Here is a 22,388-nt window from a genome sequence, read left to right on the forward strand (position 1 = left end):
CTTGCCTGGCATAGAAACACTGCTCTAATCTGTTGATCCCTCTTAAATGCTTAATGGGAATCACATTGACTAGCACGTTGCACATTAAAGTAATACATTACATACTTTAGCCACCAGTACCCTACCTTCAGTACTTTAAATTTTGGTCATGGAAGGTGACTTATTAAATTACTTTTGTTCAATACATTTAATGAGCTGAACTTACACATGGTTCTTTAACTCCTTTGTGTGTTGTAGAATGATCTTTATCTGAGTTTCCTTTTCTACACTGAATGTGCCATCAGTGATCACATTTGTTCCCCAGTTTATCTCCTTTGATTTTTCTTTTTTTTTTTAACCTTTAAATAACTCATTTAACTTAATTAAGTGCCTAAAAATTCTTTGCAAGTACTTCTCAAATTATTTTTGGCCTAATTTTTTACACTTTACTTTTGACTTTTACTAGGTGCCTTAATTTTCTTTCACAATTTCTTCATTTTGGAAAAAATTTCTTAACTTTTTGTTTTCTTCATTTAAGTCATGAAGGGCTTGTGGTCAAGTTATTTTCTTGGAAACACACTGTGGTGCTTTTAAGTGATCTAAAAGTTTCCCCTGGGATATTAATGAGTACTTTATAAAAAATATTTTAAATCTTCTGTCAGGTTTTTCTGTTCGTTTGTTTTCCATCAAGTACTCTCCTGATGGTTATTTTTAGTTCCTCTGACTTTCACTAAAATGTTGAATTTGATTAGGCTAGTACTGCTTATTGCTTTACCATCCTCTGACCACCGCTCAGAACTAGATCTATTACATTTCATCTCTGCTTAACTTTTAAAGGAATTAATCTTGGAAAGTAATTTTGCTCCATATATCTGATACTCCTGATTAAGATTTCTGCCAATCAGGGGCGCCTGGGTGGCTCAGTGGTTAAGCCGCTGCCTTCGGCTCAGGTCATGATCTCAGGGTCCTGGGATCGAGTCCCGCATCGGGCTCTCTGCTCAGCAGGGAGCCTGCTTCCTCCTCTCTCTCTCTCTCTGCCTGCCTCTCTGCCTACTTGTGATCTCTCTCTGTCAAATAAATAAATAAAATCTTTAAAAAAAAAAAAAAAAGATTTCTGCCAATCAGTATGGGGACAAATGTAGTGCACTTTTATTATTATTATTATTATTATCTGGCCTGATTTTTTAGATTCTTTTTGTCTAACATTTCCAACTGATTCTCATCACACCCATATTTTGCTACATCTTTATTGTTTAAATATGGAATGTCTGCTTTCACTTACATTCCTTGTCTAGTAATATTTTTATCCTGTATGAATCAGTATCCAAATATTTTTGGAACACTCAAATTGGATGACTTGAGGAGAGTTCATGAAAGAGCCATTTACAAAAATGAGGGTAGGGTTTAGGAGAAGCAACAAGAAACAGTGTAATGTCCCAGGCGTAGTAACCATGAAGGGTCATTAGAAGGGTCAGGCAGAGGGCATGATAGTTATTGGAATCCTGAGACAGATCCATGTGCTGAGGGCTCACAGGAACTATGAATTTAGTGAGGGGTGCATCCCAAACTGCAACCCAGTAGAGGGAGCATCCGGGGAAAAATACTCCATCTTTCTCTTCCTTCCCTTCAATCTCTTGCTGGAAATCACTATTGGCTAAAAACCAGCTAGAAGCCAGAGGATGAGGCAGTCCTGTTAGCATCTTCTCTCCATTCTGAATAGGAGGAGAGGGATGAAGAATAAGCCTGAAAGGGCAAACTGAATAAATTCAACAGAAATACCAACACTGACAGCCCATCTCACTGCCTTCCTAAAGAGGGCATGGCTGAGGAGGAGCATATGCCATTGTTCAATTATTTTCCTTCTAGCTTGCTTATGAGTTACCATTCACTGTCTATATTTACCAACCATTCTACACCTTGCCTTTTGAGATGAATTTAAAAATATTTGTGCATTCTCCACTAAGATGCAACTTGATATCATCTTTCTGGGAGGTTTTCCATAAAATCCACAAGTGGAGACCAAAATGCTGATTACTTCTCAGGTGCAGTTCTTAGAAGGAGCAACATTTTTAAAAATATCGACAAAATCAATTTTCTTCTTGTAAATTGAAATTTAGGTACAAAGTCTTCCTGTTATATTTTTTTAATGATGTTAGTATGTAACCAAATGTTGGCTCCTTCCTTGTTCTTGTTAGCTTCAATGATATATAATATTGGCTGCTCTCTTTATCCCTAGCCATTTACTGTGACAGAAAAAATAAATCTAGTAAATTAAGTCTTTTCATCTTAAAAGTTTTAATCTTTTTCTTCTCAAATATATACATGACAAATCAGCCTTGCCATTGATTTTATAATGTCTATTGAAATCTCACCAGTGTGCTCAATTTAATTTTTTTCTTCAGTTATTTACCATTTAAAGGGTGATAAATTTCCATTGCCATCAAAACGTCTGTCTCATTGGTTCATCAAGGTAACTGAAATTTCCTTCTTTAGAGAATCTTCTCTAATATAGGATTTTATCTCTAGGGTAGCTTCCTTAAAGTGCACATAGATTAAGTGAAGTAAGGTGTTGACAGACAGTCACTAGTAAGCTACAAACTCATCAGGCAAAAAGGAATCTTCGGTATTTAGATGGAGGTTTCTGTTTGGAGAAGCTAAAGGCTTAAACTTCAGCTGGTGGAACTAACCCAGCTTTTATGTCCAACATATTTCTAGTTATGGATAAAATTAAATGAGCATAGGGCTTATCTGCCAAAGATTTTCAGGCATGAGAGCTGAGATTTATTCTTTTATTTGAAAATTAAGCCCCATTTATTTCTGTCAACAAGTGCACTTGTTGACAGAAATCTAGGCAAGACCCTTAGATAAAATATGGACTTGTAAATTTTCCTAAGAGATAAAAGCTAGGAGAAGCTTAGAACCAGAAGCAAGGTCTGAGGAGGGAGATGTATGGTTAGAGGCCAACAGAACCAGAAATACAGGGTGTGGATGGGCAGTTAGATGCTCACAAGGGAAGTGAGTACATTATAAACACATTTTGTTCCTTCCCCTTAACTTGAAGAAACAGTTTAGCTCTATCTTTCAGTTAATGACATGTTAGTTATAGAATTCAAAATTATTCTTTGATAGTTCTTTTATGGTAATAATAGCTAACATTTTTTCCATGTATAAGGCAATATTTTAAGCTTTTTGTAGATATTGGCTCACTTAATCTTCACAATAACACTATGTAGTGGGTAAAATCATCCTTATTTTTTTGGATGAGAAAACTGAGTCTCAGATGTATGAGTTAAGTAACTTATTCCAAGTTCAAAAGACAGTCCGATACAGAAGCTTTATGCTTATCTGCTACTTTATACAACCTCTCATGGATCAGAAAGTACATCCTGCCCCTCATATAAACGTATGTTTCTGGGTGCACAAATCAGATTGTCCCCAGCCACATTTTTCTCTTGGACTCCATGGACAGATGGACCATAGCAGTTGCTACTTTGCTATCTCAAAAAATATATACTAGGTCACGAATCCTGATGTGGGTAAAACACAAAAGCAACAATGAATGAGGATATTGTGAATTTGAAATAAAAACTCTCTCCTGCTGTGCAGCTGTATTCAGAAATATAAATCCAGGGCAATGGGAGCCATTACAAAGCAATCCGTGCCATCAGGCTTCTGCTGTAGGCCCACGCTTTGGGCCGCCTGAGGGAGCAGGGAACATCTGTAGTAGTCACTTGCCCCCAAGCCTGGTGTCAAAGCCTAGGAGAGGGTGTTCCCCCAACACTGCCACTGGGAGTAAAAACCCATTTGTCACTAGTTTCCAGGACATCCTTTCTGCTCCATCTGTCGTTCTGTAAAAATAGTCTAGGCATTCAAAAAATAAAAATGAAAATCCAAAGTTGTAATGCTCAAACAGGATAGAAAATTCTATGAGACAAGAGGGCTAAGTTACCTGGAGAGATAACTTCAATTTCCCTTTTTTTCTGCTTCTATGGCTTTTGTCCCAGGCAGGCTTACGGAGCCTACTTTTAACCCGGTTAAGGCCCGTACTCACTACAGAGCACTCTCAGAAGAGGTCTGAATCACTTTCTGTGATTTGTTTGGTGTTTAAAATATTCCTTCATCCTGTGTTGAATGAAGTGGAGGGTATCTCTTAGCATTCTGAAGCTGTGTGCTCAGGTCCAACGCTGGAAGACTATAGAGCTCTATGTGACCTATAGATGAGTAGGGGGAAAAAGGCCTCACTGTGCTGTGTGAAGATGGTGGCATTGAGATCATTACCCTGACTCACCAATGGACTGGGTGTGTGACTAGGGGAAGTTGCTTCTTTCCAGGACTCAAGGTCTTCCATAAAGTGGGGATATTTACTCTAGGGACTCCATTAGGGTTCTCATGAGGATTAAATAACATCAAGTGCAGGACCCACCACGATAACTGGTCAATAGCAATTGTTTAATAGTAGGTACCTATTTCTTGTTGTTGTTGTTAAAATCAGAAATATGAGGCATGAGGTAATTGAATTGGTTGCCCCAAAGGGGACCACACACCACTCCCTTTGCCCCAGATTCACCATATTTCTTCATTTCTAGCTCTTTTCCCTCCCAATTTCTGCCCGTCACAGTCATTTAAGGTCCAGCTGAAAGGAGGCCTTTTCCATGAATGGCTTGTCCTCTTTTGGGTATAGCACACATTCATGAGTGGATTCTTTTTATTTTTTTTATGAAAGTTTCCCTTTTTATTTGTGTTTATAACTCCTGCAATTTCTGATCTAGTACCTTGCACATGGTAGGTACCTCACACATTCCTTTTAAAATTTATTGATTTAAAATATATTTTTACTCATTCTAAGATATGAAATAAACTTGTATTATTTATAACTTATGTTCTTGCTCCAAAGTTGCAAATCTAGCATGAGCAGAAAATATATAATTCTTTTCAGCAGTCACAAGTATACCACTAATGGAGCATACCACACATGTGACACAGACAGGCTTAGTTAGCAATGACACCCAAACACTGATGCTTAGGATTCTAATTACGTTTGGCCTTGACAGTAGTGTGTAAATACTCTGGAGATGTGCAAATTTGCTCATATTCTGAGTACATCCAGTCTGTTAGGTATGAATGCAATTTTACTGAAAAAATGATAGTTTAGTGTGATGAGCTTTCTGTAGATGCATTTGCAACTTGGTAACATGAGTATGTGTTACAAAAAATTTTGAACCAAATAACTAAATATTTACTTGAGTGTAAAAAACACAAAGTATTAAAAATTGTCACAAATGTATCCCAAAATTCCTCATTACAAATACAGAGTTGGCTTGCTTGGACATTGAATATAGCACTGTAAGTCAGCCTCAGCTTGTTCTAACACTTATTAATACCAAGACACTAATTCAATCCAAACAGCTCCAAAATGAAACAAGAACCAAGACTGGGCAGGGGATGATCATAATAGCACATCTCAAGACTCAATCTTATTTACTAGCCAGACAAGATGTAGGAGGTTTACTTTTCTAATTTCAATCCCCCAAATAATTTATTAGTGGTTCATAAAGAAAATAGAAAAATAGCTGAACTTGTTTTTTTTTTAATAATCAAGTTTATAAGTATGAAAACAACCCAACACTGAGCATAAATGTTAACAGAAAATGTGTCAATAGGAAGGAGTGAGAGTAAACAAATAATTATGTTTCATATCCCCATATTTTAAAAATAAGGAGGAATGACTTCTAAGGAAACACAGTGAAAATATTTCCTTGCAGATATTAGAGTTATCTCACGTGATTTCTGGTGCAGAATACCAATGAGTTATTGAATTAGGGTTTTTACATTATAAAACCTAATCTCTGGTAAGTAGTAGGACATAGGATATGAAATATTTCTCCTATTTAGTGATAACCTTTCAGCTTAGAGCTAGGTTATGGGGAAATCATCACCACAAGATACATGATCAAACATGACAATACTGTTTTGGCTGGGCTTCTGAACGCTCAGATCAGGACTGATACCAAGCAAAATAGATTAAGTAGGTGACACTGGCCTTTGCAATTCTCTTTCCCCTCCTGTCTCAGCCTTGTGTTTTCTGCAGTTTCTTCCTCTCCTATAAACAGCTATGGTATATACTTTCCTCCCTCTCAGAAGGGTGTCTTTGAAACAGATAGGGAGTGTGACACAACTCAGTGTTTTCCAATGGCTTTGCAAAGAGTTACATATTATTGCAAATTTCTCTAAAATAGTATTTCAGAGTCAAATAAATCTGAAATGTGCTGGATTGAACAAAGTAAACATGCTTATTTTTGCAGCACTTCTCAAAATTTCTAATGCTATAATGTGCCTCGAGCATCTCCTCTAAGAGGACACTTCCCAAACTGGATTGATTATAGTAAACACTTTTCCAATAACCCCTATTAACATCTCACTCTATGGGAGATACTGACATAAGAGAAAGAGTAAAAGCTAGAAAGTTCAGAGTTCCAACCTGGCTCTACTACCTCCTTCAGAAACTTCTCTAAGATAACATTTTCTCATGAGAAATACAGGGCACATAGAAATCATTCAGAACATAGTAGCCATGACTTAATTAGGTAGTTGTTAACAGCAGTAGTAAGATAATATAGGGAGACTGAGGAAGCAGAGTAGAACACCCTTATTCCTAGAAAGCCGAGGCTGATAGGAAAGGAAAAGCAGTGGAAAGGGCATGAGGCAGTACAGGACTGAATGGAGTAAATGAAATGCTGGGCTGAGGCCCTCCCAGCAAGTGCATGGTAACTTCCTGCCTCTTCTGTGGCAGGAGAAAGGAAGTCTGCCTAATCTGGAGTGCTGCAGAAATGTGCAAGACTGGGGGAAAAGGAAGAAAGAGTTTTAGTTCAGGCCATGACTTATGAAAGATAAAAATCTCTTAGAACACACGTGATTTAAAAATCATGGAATTCAGCGTCTAAGGCTGATGAAGGAATTGGAATCCAAGTATTCCTCCCTAGTCATGGTGAGGGGAAGGAGTGCCCCAAGATCAAGGAAAAAGAAATATGGATGGCTTACTTTTCATCTACATAATAGGGATGATAATGGTGCCATCATCATTTGTAAAAATGCAAGTGATATTAATGCATATAAAGCCATTAAAACGGTGGCTGGCATCCAATAAATGTTAGCTGTTATTATTACCCTTCTTCCTAACATGTGCTTTCAAATACTAATTATGGTACTCCTAGAGCAAACCCAGAATTAAAGATTGCTTCACACATTCCTGCTATATACCAAATTCCACTGACTGTGGGGCCTGCCCAAATAGGCTGAGCTCTGTTTTTGTTAGTTACCTGGTCTGTAGTTTTCTTCTTAGAGGCAATAAGATAGTTTATAGGGACAAGGGGAAATCAACCCAGGGGCCTTGTCACTTTAAAGTTAAGGAGACATATTTGAAGACAGTAGATAATTAAAGGTAGTAGATACTAAAGATAGTAGATAATTAAATTACTAAGCTCCTACCCCATTCCAATGGCCATTTGATGCATTTTATCATCCGAAGACAAGGGATCAAGGTAATCAGTTCATTACTGAATCTCCATAAGGAGTCGAAACACTCAGTTTTATCATTGAACCTTTGAGGGAAGTTCAACCACCACTACAAGTTAAGAAATTTATTTTTCCCACCCCAGTTGTTAATAATAACTTTCATTTATTGCTTAATTTTTATACACCGGATTCCATCTACCTATTTTATAAGTATTCTCTAATTTCATCTTCCCAACAACACTATGAGCACTATGAGGTGAGGCGCTTTCCCTTCTTATCCTCATTTTACAGATGAGGAAGCTGAGTTTGGGGGAGATTAAGTAACCTGCCCAAGGCCACCCCATGAATAACAGTAGAGCTGGGTAAGTACAGTTTCAGGGGCTCCATAGTGCTTCCTATCCAGGAAATTCACTACTCACTGGCATTGCCTCAGCATTTTCTGAATGTTTAAAATAGTCTAAAATAAGAAACCATTAAAAATAAATTATTCATACTGTTGACATCTCAGACAGTGCTAATACTACCACCCAGAATGTGAATGTGACAAGAGCATTGTGTAAATTGGGCTAGTTCTTCATTTTTCGAATGAAAGGCATCTATATAATCCTTCCTGGATATTCTGTGAAGGTACTGCTGGTCCCGTGTTACTCTGTCAACTTCAACTATCTAAGTATGTTCATAATTGCTATGATTTCATTATATCTCTGATTGTGAGGCTAAAACTGTATGTGTTGGTAATTATTATGTTGTTTCTTTTTTATACCTAATGTATTGTTAGGTGCACTGACAAATTTTTGCCAGCTCAGTCTTTTTGTTAATAATGGTTCTGTATAAAATGTCTTTCTTAGCTCACATGACTTCTTCCAATTTGCTTTCACTTAGTCAGATTCCTTTAGATGTAACCATGTGACTGGGAAAATAAGAGAAATAGGCAAGTATTGGAATATTTGCCTTCCAGTAAACAGTCCCATTTGACCCAAACCGTAAGGCCCTCTAAACCATAGGCTATTCCATTATTCTTGTTGATAGTTTTGTTGTTGTTGTTTTTGTTTTTTAAGATTTTTATTTATTCATTTAACAGAGAGAGACAACAGTGAGAGATGTTACACAAGCAGGGGGAGTAGGAGAGGGAGAATTAACTCCCTACCCAGCAGTGAGCCCTATGTGGGGCTCGATGCAGGGCTCGATCCCAGGACCTGGGATCATGACCTGAGCTGAAGGCAGATGCTTGATGACTGAGCCACCCAGGCGCCCCAATAAATAGTTTTTCTAAGTGTACCTTCTGACTTTTCAAATAAATAACATCTATATCTTTTGAACTTAATTCTCTTCCCTAAGCCATCACTAGTACCTAAAACAGCCCATGTCCAAAGTGTATACTAAAATACTGCTTTTGAAGATACTCTCAGGATTAAAACAAGTCACTGTTCCCACAACCTCAAAAGACTGATTTCTAGGAACATTGGAGACTTTCACAACATGACCTTCTACCCCTCAAAGCCTCCTCCATCACTTCCTGTTCCATGTGATATGACCTGGTATACTGTTAGTCTGTTCAGATCAAGTTGCTTAGCAAACTAAGTGCTTCATGTGTCCATGTCTTTACAGCAGCCAGAGGCTATCACTTCCCTTTTCTTAAATCCATTCAGTGCCTTCCCTTTGTCCGTGGAAGGCATTAGAGTGCCCACAGGGGGTTTGTTCTGCTGCTGCTCTCCCCTCTTCCTGCTCTGTTGTCGCTCAGCCCTGGATCTCTCACCACTTTCCCCTCAGCTTAATTAGTTTTAGCTACACGGACTGTCTGCTCCTCAGCCTCGGGGCTCATCCCAATAAGCTAAGGCTACCATAAAGAAGTACTACAGACTGGGTGGCTTGAATTATAAAAATACATTTTCTCACAGTTCTTGAGGCTCAAAGTCCAAGATCAAGGTGCTGGCAGGGTTAGTCCCTGGTGAAAACTCTCTACTTGACTTACAGAGGGCTGTCTTTTCACTGGTTCCTCATATGGCTTTTCCTCTCTGTACACACACTCTTAGTATCTCTTCTTCTTCTTACCAGGACACTAGTCCTTTTGGATTAGGGACACACCGTTATGACCTCATTTAGCCATAAATACCTCCTCGTAAGTCCTGTCTCCAAATACAGGGCTTCAGTGCATGAATTTTAGAGGATGTAATTCAGCCCCACACCAGGCAGGGCTTTCACATGTGTTGTTACCTCTTTCCCCAGATACCTTCATAATTCACTTCTCAACTTCATCAGTTCTTTATTCAGATGTAACCTTCTCAGAGAGGCCTTTCCTACTCTACTAAAAGTTACAGACCTTTCCCTATTCACAGCACTCACTACCCCTTTCTTTATTTTCTCTCTGGTGTTCAATGATACTATCACTCTTCAATCTATTCTGTATTTTTTTTTTTATTTCTGTCTCCCCCAACTCCACTAGATCATAAACTACATGAGGGGATTTAGCTAAATTTTGTTTGTTGTTGAACCTGTAACATTTAGAACAGTGCCTGGCACACAGTGGTTTCTGAATAATTGGTTGTTAGAGTGAAATTGGTTTAAATTATGCATGTTTCTTTTCCATGAAACTTCCTTCTTCTCCAAGTTTACTCTTACTCAGCCTGAAAAGCTTAAGCCCCACATTCCCTTGCCTCTTATAAGAGTAACACTTTAGGTATATTCAGTTTCTACACCTACTAAAATGTATTAAAGATTACATTCCCGTAAGCTACCATTTGTGAGTACCTACTCTATGCTAGGCACCCTACTCTATGCTAGGCACCAAACTCTAAATGCATCCTCTCATTTCATGCTTCAACTTTAAAAGAGACGTATAGGTGTTCTGAATGTGCGAGAAAAAGCTAAGACAAGACAAAGAGAAATGAAATAACTCATCAAGTTTAGAACCCAAGTCTCTCTCTATAACTCAAATCCATCTTCTTAAGACTGTAGGCCACTACCCACCACAGTCACAAATGCTGCTCTGGCCTAGCTCAAGGGTCATCTCCTGTGGGCAGCTTTTCACAAACAACTCACTATCAGGAAGAAAGAAAAGTAGCCAGCAAATATTCACTGAACTCCTGTAATATGTTGAGGTTTGTGTGCATGGACTGATAACATCTTGTCTTTGGGAAGCTTACAGTCTGGTTATAAATGTGCTATAAATGGAACATTTTCACAACTCAGTTATTCTGCAATGCATTCTTGAAGTGGATTATGAGTACAAATGAAGTGCCTTTGTATTTGCTCTTCTTATCAAGAGTGGGAAAACATCTGTTGAAAATAATTAAATGGCTAAACAATGGCCCATGAACTCTCCAATCATAGAAATTTCTTCTAGTTCTGTTTTGGGACTCCATTATGGTCTTCTGTTCTATAGTGATATCGATATCAGCAGGCAATTACATATACCGTATGAGTTGAGAGATATCTGGATGGTCTTATCTATACAACCAAAATATTTCTTTTACATGGAGGCTACATTGGAGTTCATCTTGAGTTAAGTGTTGTTTTTCACTATTCCCCTTAAAAAAATAATTTCCTAAGACTAGTAATCCATTATGTCCTTAACAGCCTTATGTGAAATTAATATATTTCATGATGCTCCTCCTTGATAAGAGCAAGTGCATTATATTTCACCTTGGAGTCTTTTATAGTTTGTCTCCCTCCCAATCCCATCTTGTTTCATTTATTCCTTGCCTACCCCCCAATCCCCCCATGTTCTCTCTCAACTTCCTCATATCAGGGAGATCATATGATAATTGTCTTTCTGTGATTGACTTATTTCACTAAGCATAATACCCTCTAGTTCCATCCACATCATCGCAAATGGCCAGATTTCATTTCTTTTGATGGCAGCATAGTGTTCCATTGTCTCTATATACCACATCTTCTTTATCCATTCATCTGTTGATGGACATCTAGCTTCTATCCATAGTTTGGCAATTGTGGACATTGAAGGCAGAAAGATTATAGAGCAGGGTAGTCCATACTTGGCTGTTGTATTTACCTTCTCTGGATCTGTCCAAAGGGCAGAGCTGACACTGTCTTTCCTAGATAGGCTCTTCAGAACTCTTGCAGGACTCTGCCTCCCTTTAGGTTCCTTCCCTTGCTGGTTCTATCCCTGCACTCTGGAGTTTCTTGCCTATTTCTTCCTTGGCCTCCAGTGTCTGGTAGTTTGCTATCTCTCTCTTCCTCTGCAGTTCCTTCATCCCCATCCCTGGAGGACCCTGTGCCCACTCCTGGTCCAGAAGACTTGACCTTGAGGCCCTTCTGCCAATACTTGGTTATACCTGCCTGTCCCAATAATTATTCCCATTGTCTCTGCCACAGAAATTGAGAGGTTGTTCCTTTTCGTCCCTCTACACCCTCATGGTTGAGTTCCCACTATGACCTACCATTCATCCACATAGCTTTCAAATACCAATTGTCCATGTCTCTCATCTTCAGAAAACATATTCCAAAGGTCCTAGAGGGGGCCTTTAAAATCTCTTAATTAGGCCTGGCCTTGGAAAGTGGTAGCACTTGAGGGTGGAAGGAGGGAAGCTCCAGCAATGGGCCAGTCCTCTCCAAAAAGATCACTTCCCCAATCCTCTCACCACTCTCCTCTCCCTATCTGTTCTAACATCCTGGATATAAAGGCTCTATAGCTATTTCCTTCATAATCTGCATGTGTGAATTGGAAAGACATTGTTCTCACTTTAGTTCCTTGAGAGTTATTAGCATATCACATGAGTGAAAATTGAGAAAGGGAGAATTCTATTCTAATATCAAAGTACACAGGTATTAATTCATTTGGTCCCCAGAACAATTCTATGAAGTAAGAATCCCCTTCATTGTACAGAAGAGTAAACTGAGTTGCTGTGGCATTTCTAAAACCATCCATTTACTCAGCAGTTAAAGGATGGAGCCAGGATTCAGATTCAGACACTCTGGTTACAGAGTGATACTCTCAAGCAATAGATTATAAACTATTTTCTACAGGTTCAAAAACATGGAAAATTAATTAACACTAAAGTCGAGTTGCACTTGACTAAGGAAACAAAAATCAGAAAACTACTGTCCTGTAAATTACTATTAGACTTTTACTGACCTTACCAAATGGTGGGACCGAATACCGAATTTTGTTATGCAACAAAAATTTGAAATGTAATCAATAAACACATTAATTCCATTTGTATATAAATATTCTGTAGTGTCTCTCAACCCAAAAAATCCAATGTCTGATCACTTCAAAATCTTTTCTAGTTACCAGCCCCAGTTTCTGGTCACCTTTTTAGTAAAGCACCTCAAAAGACTTTCCTGTAATTGTGTACACTTCTATTCTTTTTTTTTTTTTAAGAATTTATTTTAAAATAAGCTCTGTAGTCAATGTAGACCTTGAACTCACAACCCTGAGATCAAGAGTCACCTGCTCTACCAACTGAGCCAGCCAGGCACCCACTGTACACTTCTATTCTTGTTCATTCTTACATGTATTCCAAATAATTTCCTAGCCCCTAATCTACCTAATCTACTAAAAGAAGTTACCCTTGACTTGATCTTTTCTTAGCCCTCATTGAGCCTATTAGCAAGTTTTTTGTAGTTGATTCATGCCCTCCTCTAGCAATACTTTCTTCTCTTAACCCCTAGTGCACTAGACTCTGAATTTGCTTCTCACTTCTATGTCTCCTCTACAATGTTCTCTGGTTTTTCATCTTCCCTTCTTTGATGTTGTAGTCCCTTAATGTTGAGCTCAAAATCCAACTTCTCTATTCGTTCCCTAGATGACCTTGTACTATTTTTAAATATAATCCATTTCCTAATTACTCTCAAGTTCATAGGTCTGGCTTGGATCAATCCCTGAACCAAACTGCAGTGTCCTATACCTAACTGCCTTCTAGACATCTGCATTTGGATATCTAATAAGCAACCACAGACCTAACATAACCCAAACCTATAGATTTACACAATTCCCAGAACCACCTCTTTCCACAGTCCTCCCCATTTTAATAAATAAGCATCTCCATTCTTCCACTTTCTCAACCTCCAAGATTGGACTTGTTTGTGACCCCTCTCATTCCCACACATGCCATGTATTACACCAGCAAGCCCTATAATCCCTACCTTGAAAACCATCTCAAACAGACCCTTTCTCACCATCTTCAGCACCACCCTGGTCCAGACACTCTTACTGCTTGTCAGTATTAGTGTGATATTTTCCTACTGGCTTCCCTGCTTTTGTGCTGGTATACCAAGCTATTTTTCACACAGAAGTCAGAGGGGTAGTTTTAAGTCAAATCATGTCAGCCTCTGCACAAAAACCTTCTTGTGTAACTGAGAAGAAAGTTCCAAATCCATGCATGAGCTTTCTACATGGTGTGGTTTCCTACTCCTCCTACAATCTTACCTACTTTTCAATCACATCCTACCCAACAACCAACATACTGCACTAGCTATACTGGCTTCCACATTGTTCCTTGAGCTTACAACCCTGCTTTTAACTGAAGACTTTTGTACTTGCAGTTTTCTTTGCCTCCTGCACTCTATCCATGGACCACACAGTGAACACCATTGCTTCTTTTATGTCTTTGCTTACATGTCATTTTCAAAAGAAATGCATCCCCTTACTACTATTATGATCTATCTTCTTATTCTGCTCTCTCTTCCTTCACTGTACTTATTTTTACTTCATATATTAAGTGTCTATTCATTTATATATTATGATAATGTAAATTCCATAAGAGCAGAAGCTTTGGTTTTTTTATTGCTGTTTTTGTCATCACCACCTGGGAACCCAGACCAGTGTGTGACCCAACACTAGGTACTCAATACACATTTATTGATTTTAGGGGACATATGTATGCCCTGTGAATACAAACAGTAGAATAGAATGCTTGGGTGTCTCAGTTGAATAAGTGCCTGCCTTCAGCTCAGGTCATGACCTCAGGGTCTTGGGATCAAGCCCCCACTGGGCTCCTTGCTTTGTGTAGAGCCTGCTTCTCCTTCTCTCTCTGCCTGCAGCTCCCCCTATGTGTGCTCTGTCAAATAAATAAATAAAATATTTTTTTAAAAAACAGTAGAATAAAACGTCTTTAAAGTAGCTCAAAGGGAGGAGTCCTGGTCTTTTATTTTTAAATGAGAAAGCTAGGAATATACCACCAATTTATTAATAAAACAAAAATTATTCAGATTACCTGAGTTTGTTTGCTGTATGGCCACAGTTAAAAATTAACATACTAGACATTTTATTATAATGAGCATTATTCTCCTAAGCAGCTTTTCCTGGTTTTGAGAATGTTTTTACTCAGGAGACAAAACATGGAAATGAACCTGGGTTTAACTAATATTTGTATAATTGCATGTATAATTGTAAAATTATTAGATAATCTTATTGTAAATAAGCTTCTTAACAAACACTATTAATTCCATTTGAATACTGATTCATTTTAACAAGGTGATTGAACTTTTTCTCTCTAGATTGGTTTTGTTCTCTAATTTACATATTATTGAGTGTGTCTGTTTTTTTTCTTCATTGCTAGATTAGTGTTTGCTGGATCGTATTTCCATTTCTCTTTCTCCCAATGTTGCATTCAAGAACAGTATTTAGGAGCACACAGTAATGCCTTCTTAAAAGAATGTTACTTTACAAAAGTAATACCTTGACAGAACTTGGGAGTTTGCGAATGATGCAAGCTAAAATGTTTTTTCTCTATAAAATGTATTTAATTCTCCTTCTCTTTTAAATTCCATTTATCTCCTTTCAATATCTGCTTTCCAGGATGCTTTGCAAGATTGATGGAGACATTAAATCCAAAAACTAAAAGGGAAAAAATTGTAAATGTGAATTTTTAGTTGACTTTAGAGGAGATATATTGCTTAATAGAAACACACAGGAAACAATGCTAGTGGGCAGTAAATCCCAGATTAATTACATATATTCAATATGCTATGGAGACCATGCATATAACTGAACTTTTTTATAAAGCACTATAGTTTTATGATTTTTAGCACGAGCCAGTAAATTTACAAGCATTAGTATTGCAATACGTGATTTTGCCCCTATTACCAGAAGCGAAATTACTATGCTCTATTACCAACCTATTAGATCTCTATTCCCACATCTTTTATTTATTGATTTCTTAAAAATCTGTGCTTTATATCTTATAGTACAATCAGCAATACACTTCAATTGTTAGAATATTTGAAACTGCTAAGTAACAAATCAGTGAATTCACAATGATATTCTAAATGATCCAAGAAATCTCATTTTAAGTGGTTAAATCAATATGTATTTTGGTTCATTAACAGAATACACAATGGCTATTTCTAGCATCTTCTCAGTCTCTCTGTTTAGCCAGTTTGTATTGTAATGCCTGGCCTGAAGCAATTCTATTTTTAGTTCTAATGGAACAGTCTTAAATTGTTTATTTTCTGTTTACTAAAGTCATCCCGTTTGTTACCATGGAAACTATGACAAGTCTTCTAGCTAACTATTTTATTAAATGAATCGAAGATATAGCTGAAGACTATGAAGGTGCAGCATGTCATTCTTAAGACATACTTTTCAACATCTGTAAAACCATGGCCGTATTTATAGAAAATACGAGATTAATTATAAATAAGATCTTCTACACTTCAAATCTGGCAGGCTATTGACATTTAAAAATCTGAATCATAACTAGCACATAGACTTCCCCAACTAACCAAGAGTCCATGTTCTAAAAGTGTTTTTGTAAGTCAGTTCCTTAGAAATTAGAACATGTTCACTCATACAAACAATTTCATAAATAGCAAGTAGATCTCTAGGCCCACCCTCCAAAGCTCTTCCATCTGTGATGTCTCAGTCTATAGCAATACTAGCAATAGTCTTTGTTCTCAGCTCTGGCAGTAGGAGCCAGGTTTTAGGGATGAAAAAAAAGGAAAGAATTTTCTCACACTTACTTTGTTTTTAATAGCTATAGCACACATAGGACACCATTTTGGAATACTAGTCCACTGGTCTTAGGGATGTTGAGCTTCCAACTACATTCTTCCTGTTATTTGACAATTCCCTGGCCTCAGGCTCCTGGTCTCTCACTTTCTCACAGCTCCCTCTGTATCCAGGTCCAGCTTGCCCCCAACCTGCTCCTCTCTCTGCACTGAACCACCATTTTCCTCAAGATTCACAATGGTTCCAGCTAGTCAAAAAAAAAAGTTAAAAAATTGCTCTATTGTCTGAATACTTGAGAACTTTTCCTGAAGTTTTACATTTTAAAAATAAAATACTTTTGAACCCAAACAAATCCCTAACCTGAAATTTCCATTATCATGACTAAAAAAAAAAAGAAATATCCAGAGGGTAAAGATATAAGCTACTTTAAGGAAATACTTAGTTCTAGAAATCAAGTTCAAGAAGTCAGTCAGAAGTCAATTGATTTAAAAGAAATCAACATCTTGACAGAATTCTCTAAATCTTGGATCTTGGATTTTCTGTTAGAGGATGGATGACAGTAGTTAATTGTAAACTGAGTCATTCTTTTGTTCTCATTTCCAGAAAAGTCTAATAAAATATATCTTATTAGCCCCACAATTGTGCTTTAAAAAGAATATCATCTTTTCGGTTAAGGAATTAAATTAACACAGTAATATATACAAAATATTGTTCTAATTTTCTAACAGATTACATACCAAATAAAATCATTATAATTTGGGCACTGTGAATTTTGCAGATAAAAAGAAAAGAAGTATTGGAATATATACAGAGTCAATAACTTACTATTTTATACCCAGGAAATTAAAAGAAAAAAAAAAATAATTTAGCACAAAGATCAAGATGACACAAATGAGTTATCTTTCTGTTCATATAGCTATATTTTATACAAATTCAGAATTAATCAAAATATATATAAGAAGCCTGAGTTTTTCTACAAAGTTAAAGAATATGCTTTTTCCCCTATACTATTACAGTGGTAGGTGTGAAGACAAATAATATTTGATGTTCTGTTTTTCCATAAGGAAGTACCCAAATTTGCCTTTAAGGTCTTTATGTCAAAATTTGTACATTTTTATGTAAATAAACATTCAATGAAATATGAAATAAAAGTCAAATTATTTTTCTTAAATTTTAATAGTCATTTATGATAGAAAATTCTAAAGGTTTATTATAATTTTAATATTACTAACATTTCAAAATGAAAGCATGTTTTTGACCTAACATTCATTTTTCATCTCCTTAGGGTCCACTTTCATTTGTAACACTCACATAATTCCAGTGAAAAACCAAGAGGGTGTGGCTATGATGTTCATCATTAATTTTGAATATGTGACAGATGAAGAAAATGCTGCCTCCCCAGAGAGGGTAAACCCAATATTACCAGTCAAAACTGTAAACCGTAAGTAAAAGGCAACATGTACATAATGCTATTGATATTCTGCTACTGATATTACTGCTACTAGTAATTTTAATACGTTCTTCATTTGAGTGTGTTTTCAAAATATGTTTCCATTATAATTTTGTAATTAAAAAAAAAAAAAAACATAACTGTCATTACCCTTTGGTGCCTTACAGAATTGATCAGTTGCTTTTACAGCCGTTTGACTTGGTTGTACTGTTGTTAATCCAGTCCCCTACATGGACTTAAAGGTTGTTTCCAAATTTGGGGCATTACAAACAATGCCAGAATGAATTGAGTACCTGTATGTATATTTTGGGAAAATTATTTTCAGGGGAAGAGTCGATAAGTGGGATTTCTAGGTCAAAAGGTAAATGCATATGCAATTTTTTAGAATCTACTAAATTCCCCTCCCTAGAGTTTGAACCATTTTACACTACCATCAACAATGTAATAGATCTTTCTGCCAAAGCCAGGCTAACAGAATGAGTCAGTCTTCTCGATAATTGTCATTATGATAGGTGAGAAGTAATACCTCAGTTAGTTCTAGTTTACATTTCTTTTCTTTTTTTTTTTTTTTTAATATTCTACTTATTTGACAGAGAGAGAGAAATCACAAGTAGGCAGAGAGGCAAGCAGAGAGGGGAGAAAGCAGGCTCCCTGCTGAGCAGAGAGCCCGATGCAGGGCTCCATTCCAGGACCCTGGGATCATGACCTGAGCTGAAGGCAGAGGCTTTAACCCCCTGAGCCACCCAGGTGCCCCTACATTTCTTTTATTATGAATGAGGTTCAGATATTTAAGCAGTAGGACATTTCTTTTTCTGTCATCTGTCCATTTCTTACATACATTTTTTGTCTTTTTTTTTTTCAAATGGTAAAATCAGTGGCACATCTTCCCAGCAAATATTTTTTTGTCTTTTTCCTGATTTTCGTCATGCAAAGGTTTTGTTGTTGTTTGTTTGTTTATAGTGCAGCTAAATTTATCAAGCATTTCCTTTGTTGATTCTGAATTTTTGAGTCACTATTACCATGCCAAGGTTGTAAAAATTATTTTCTTAGAACTTGTATCGCTTTAGAATCTCTGTTACATTTTAAGTTTAGCTTGGTTTATATCGGTATACACACACACCTTGGTTTAGCAAGGCATATGTTTAATTTATCATTTTATCAACAACTCTCCAGTTGTTCTAACATCATTTATTAGAAAGTCTATCTTTTCATCAATAACTTGAGATGCTACCATTACCAGATACTAAACTTCCTTATGTGCTTGAGTATATTTCTGAACTTCCTATTCTCCTTCGTTAGCTTATTTATCATTCAGAATCACATTGTTTTAAATATACAATGAATCTTTGCTATGACATGCTCCCTTTGACATTAATTTTCAGAGGTTTGCGGTTATTTCTTGCTATAGCGTCCTATATGAACTTTAGAAATGACTTGTTCGATAAGGAAAAAAAATTACTAGATTTGCATTAAGTTTATAAATTAATTTGAGGAATATTAACATCTTTATGTGTTGAGTCATTCTATACAAGAATATTATATGTACTTTCATTTTTAAATCTAGTATTTGTCTTTCAGGAGTGTTCACAATGTTTTCTTACTCTTTAGTTTGCTACTTGGCATTTAACTTTTTGTTATTGTTGAGATTATAAATAGGATCTTCTTTTTCATTATATCTTCAGATCATTTTTAAGGGTAGTGATTTTTTTCTGAGTATGTTAATTTTATATCCTACTACCTTAGTGAGTTTTCTTAGTTTCCAGTGGCTTATACATTGACTCTCATGAATTTTTCAAGTGTCTTATTATCTCAAATAGAGATTATTTTACATTTTTTCCAATTCCTGTACATCTAATAATTTTCTCTAGTTCTTTTGTGCTAGCTATTACCTCCATCATATTATTAAATAGAAATTAATGGTAAATAGCATGCCTTGTTCCTGGTTTTTGTGTGAATGGCAAGTTTTTTCATTAATTCAAATGATAGCATTTGGGTTGAGTTGTATGTGTTTTAGACTTTTAAGGCTTTCCATTAACTTATATTTATTAAGAATGGTGTTAAAATTTGCACATTGCCTTTTAAGCATCTGTGGAAATGGGTATGCAATTCTATTTATTTTTATGATATATTTTACTAATGGTCTTACTAACATCTCTGAAAGGAGTCACATATGGTCATGATGTATTTCATTTTCTATTACGCTGTTGGATTTTCTTTATCTAAAATTAATTTAGGATTTTTACATCAGTATTCATTAGGGAGACTCATCTGCAATTTGTGTGTGTGTGTTTATATGTGCAATTTCATCAGGTATTGGTATCAATGTTATAATTCCTTCCAAAAATAATTTGGAAATTCTTTTCTATTTTCCATGCTAAAGAACTATCATATAGTTTGGGGATTATCTGATCTTTAAAAGTTAAGAATGATTCCCCCGTGAAATCATCCAAGTCTGATACTTATTTGTGGAGTAGCTTTTTGACAAATTTCTTTCTTTTTTTCCAGAGATTGGGCTATTCAAGTAGTCCCTTGTCCCTCTCAACTAGTACCAGTTTTATAAAGTCTTATTTCTCAGACTTTTATTAGATTTTAAAAATTTATTTTAGTAGTATTCTGCAAAGTAGTCTTTTATGTTTTTTTTAAATGATTTTCCCAGTTCTATTTCCTTATTACATATTTAAACCACTTTTTAGTCTTTCTTTGTTTTAATTGTATTTTTTAATATATTCCAGAGTTGGTTTTCCTTTGTTTCTTATAAGAAAAAATAATACTTCTCTTTTAATTTATAATTAAAATAGGTAATTATACTTACTGATATAACTACTATGTTTTTTCTTAGTACGAACATATTCTATGTTGAATATACTCTCTTAAAGCATGTCATTATGTTATGTTCTCTTTGTTTTTTTTATAAACTTTAACTGTGTGGTTTTGGGTTTGTTTTATCCTGTTTTCGTTTTTGTTTTGGTATTTGAAAATATTTGTATTTTTTTCTAGTAGCTGCCTTTATAGAAAATTGTATATAATGTCCTTAATCTCTCGTTTTCCTCACTGTATTTTGATTTAGTATGAGCTGAATAAAATTAGCCTGTAATTCTTTTCCTCCCCTTTCCACCATGCAGTTTTAGCTAATAATATCTGCTTTAATTCTTATCTTTGCACTCCTAAGAATGGTTTTCTGCCATTCAGTTGGTCAATTTAAATTATATTATTTGATTCCTAATTTTCACCAACAAGGTCCTTGATGAGCTTATCCTGTATTTCCTTCTCCTTCTCCTTTTGTTGTTGTTGTTGTTGCTGTTGTTGCAGTATTTCTAGTTTGTCAGAGACCTTTGTTTTGGTATTAAATTTCTAGTGAAAGATATTCAATCCTCAGCACTAGTCTTTACCCCCCACCCGAAAGAAGTAATGTTTTCTAAGACTGCTAACTGAGGTCTTGTGCACTTTTCAAGTCACTTTTTATAGTCTCTTTATTAACCAGTGCTCTGACCACTCAGTTCACATATCTGCTCTCAATATTTCTTACATAGTGTGTTCTTTTCTTCTGTGGGTAAACCATATTTGATACTTTTTCCATCACTCTAAGGAGACCTTTGTACTCCCCCTTTCTTCACTAAGTTTCTGTGTAACTCTATTGTAGTGTGCTTTCCTGAACCAATTCTGCTGGTCTCAGGAATTTATTTCCCTGCCTATATGTAAATTAAAGTGTGTAATGTCTCTGTCTCTAATTACTCTTTAGGCATAGTTTATGGATATTTTTACTTGTCTCATATGTTGATCTCTGTGGTTTTTGGAAGATCCATGAGGAAATTGGAATTTAGGTATCTGTTATTGTCTGTGGGTAGCTGGAAACCTTGTCACAATACCTTAATATTTGGAAAAATATTGTTATCCTGTATATAAACTCAGATAGCAAAGTACATCATTAAATCTAAGTTGAATACTAAATCAAATGCATAACACCTGAGAATTTTTCATAGAATCAGTTTCTTCCTTAGGTATGTCCAAATGACAGTACAATATTCTGTTAAACCAATATTGGGAGAACGATATTAATGCAACATGACTCTAATATACTAAATATCTTGCTCTGAACAATATCACACTTGGGGGAAAACTCTTTATCAAAAAATCATCAATATGTCAGTCTCCCAGGTGACATATTTAAAAATTAAATTGAAGTACTTTAAAAGAATTATTGTAATACCAAAGTCTTGTTCCTCTAAGTTGATGACTATTTTTATTTCTTTATATTTCCCACTAACCAATTAAGTCATTATTGAATGATTCCTGGGAGTGTACTTTAGGTAATGACAGCCTGTATCTTGGTCATGAATATCAGTAAGAACTTTTGTTTTGGGGGATGCCTGATTTTATTTCTTCATTGTCTTCACAAATTCTTCATTTTCCCATAGAACAGTTATTTTGCATGGTACAGCAACTTGAATAGAACTGAAAAAAGGAGTTGTGCAATAGCAGCATCGCAAAAAAAGGGGGGGGGGCAATTTTTTAAAAAATCAAAGTATTCATTTC

The 22,388-nt window shown here is 36.0% G+C and overlaps 1 protein-coding gene across 4 annotated transcripts in view; it reads left to right on the forward strand.

The window, feature by feature from the left end:
- The window catches only part of KCNH7 (potassium voltage-gated channel subfamily H member 7), a 483,013-nt gene that overhangs the window by 315,247 nt on the left and 145,378 nt on the right, over positions 1–22,388 (forward strand). For all 4 annotated transcript variants that reach the window (XM_082691246.1, XM_082691247.1, XM_082691248.1 and 1 more), the window contains exon 3: positions 17,691–17,846. In XM_082691246.1, coding sequence (XP_082547372.1) covers positions 17,691–17,846 — 156 coding nt within the window. The remainder of the gene's footprint in view (positions 1–17,690; positions 17,847–22,388) is intronic.

The sequence above is a fragment of the Mustela nivalis genome (genome assembly GCF_964662115.1).
Source record: "Mustela nivalis genome assembly, chromosome: 11".
NCBI classification, from domain to species: Eukaryota; Metazoa; Chordata; class Mammalia; order Carnivora; family Mustelidae; genus Mustela; species Mustela nivalis.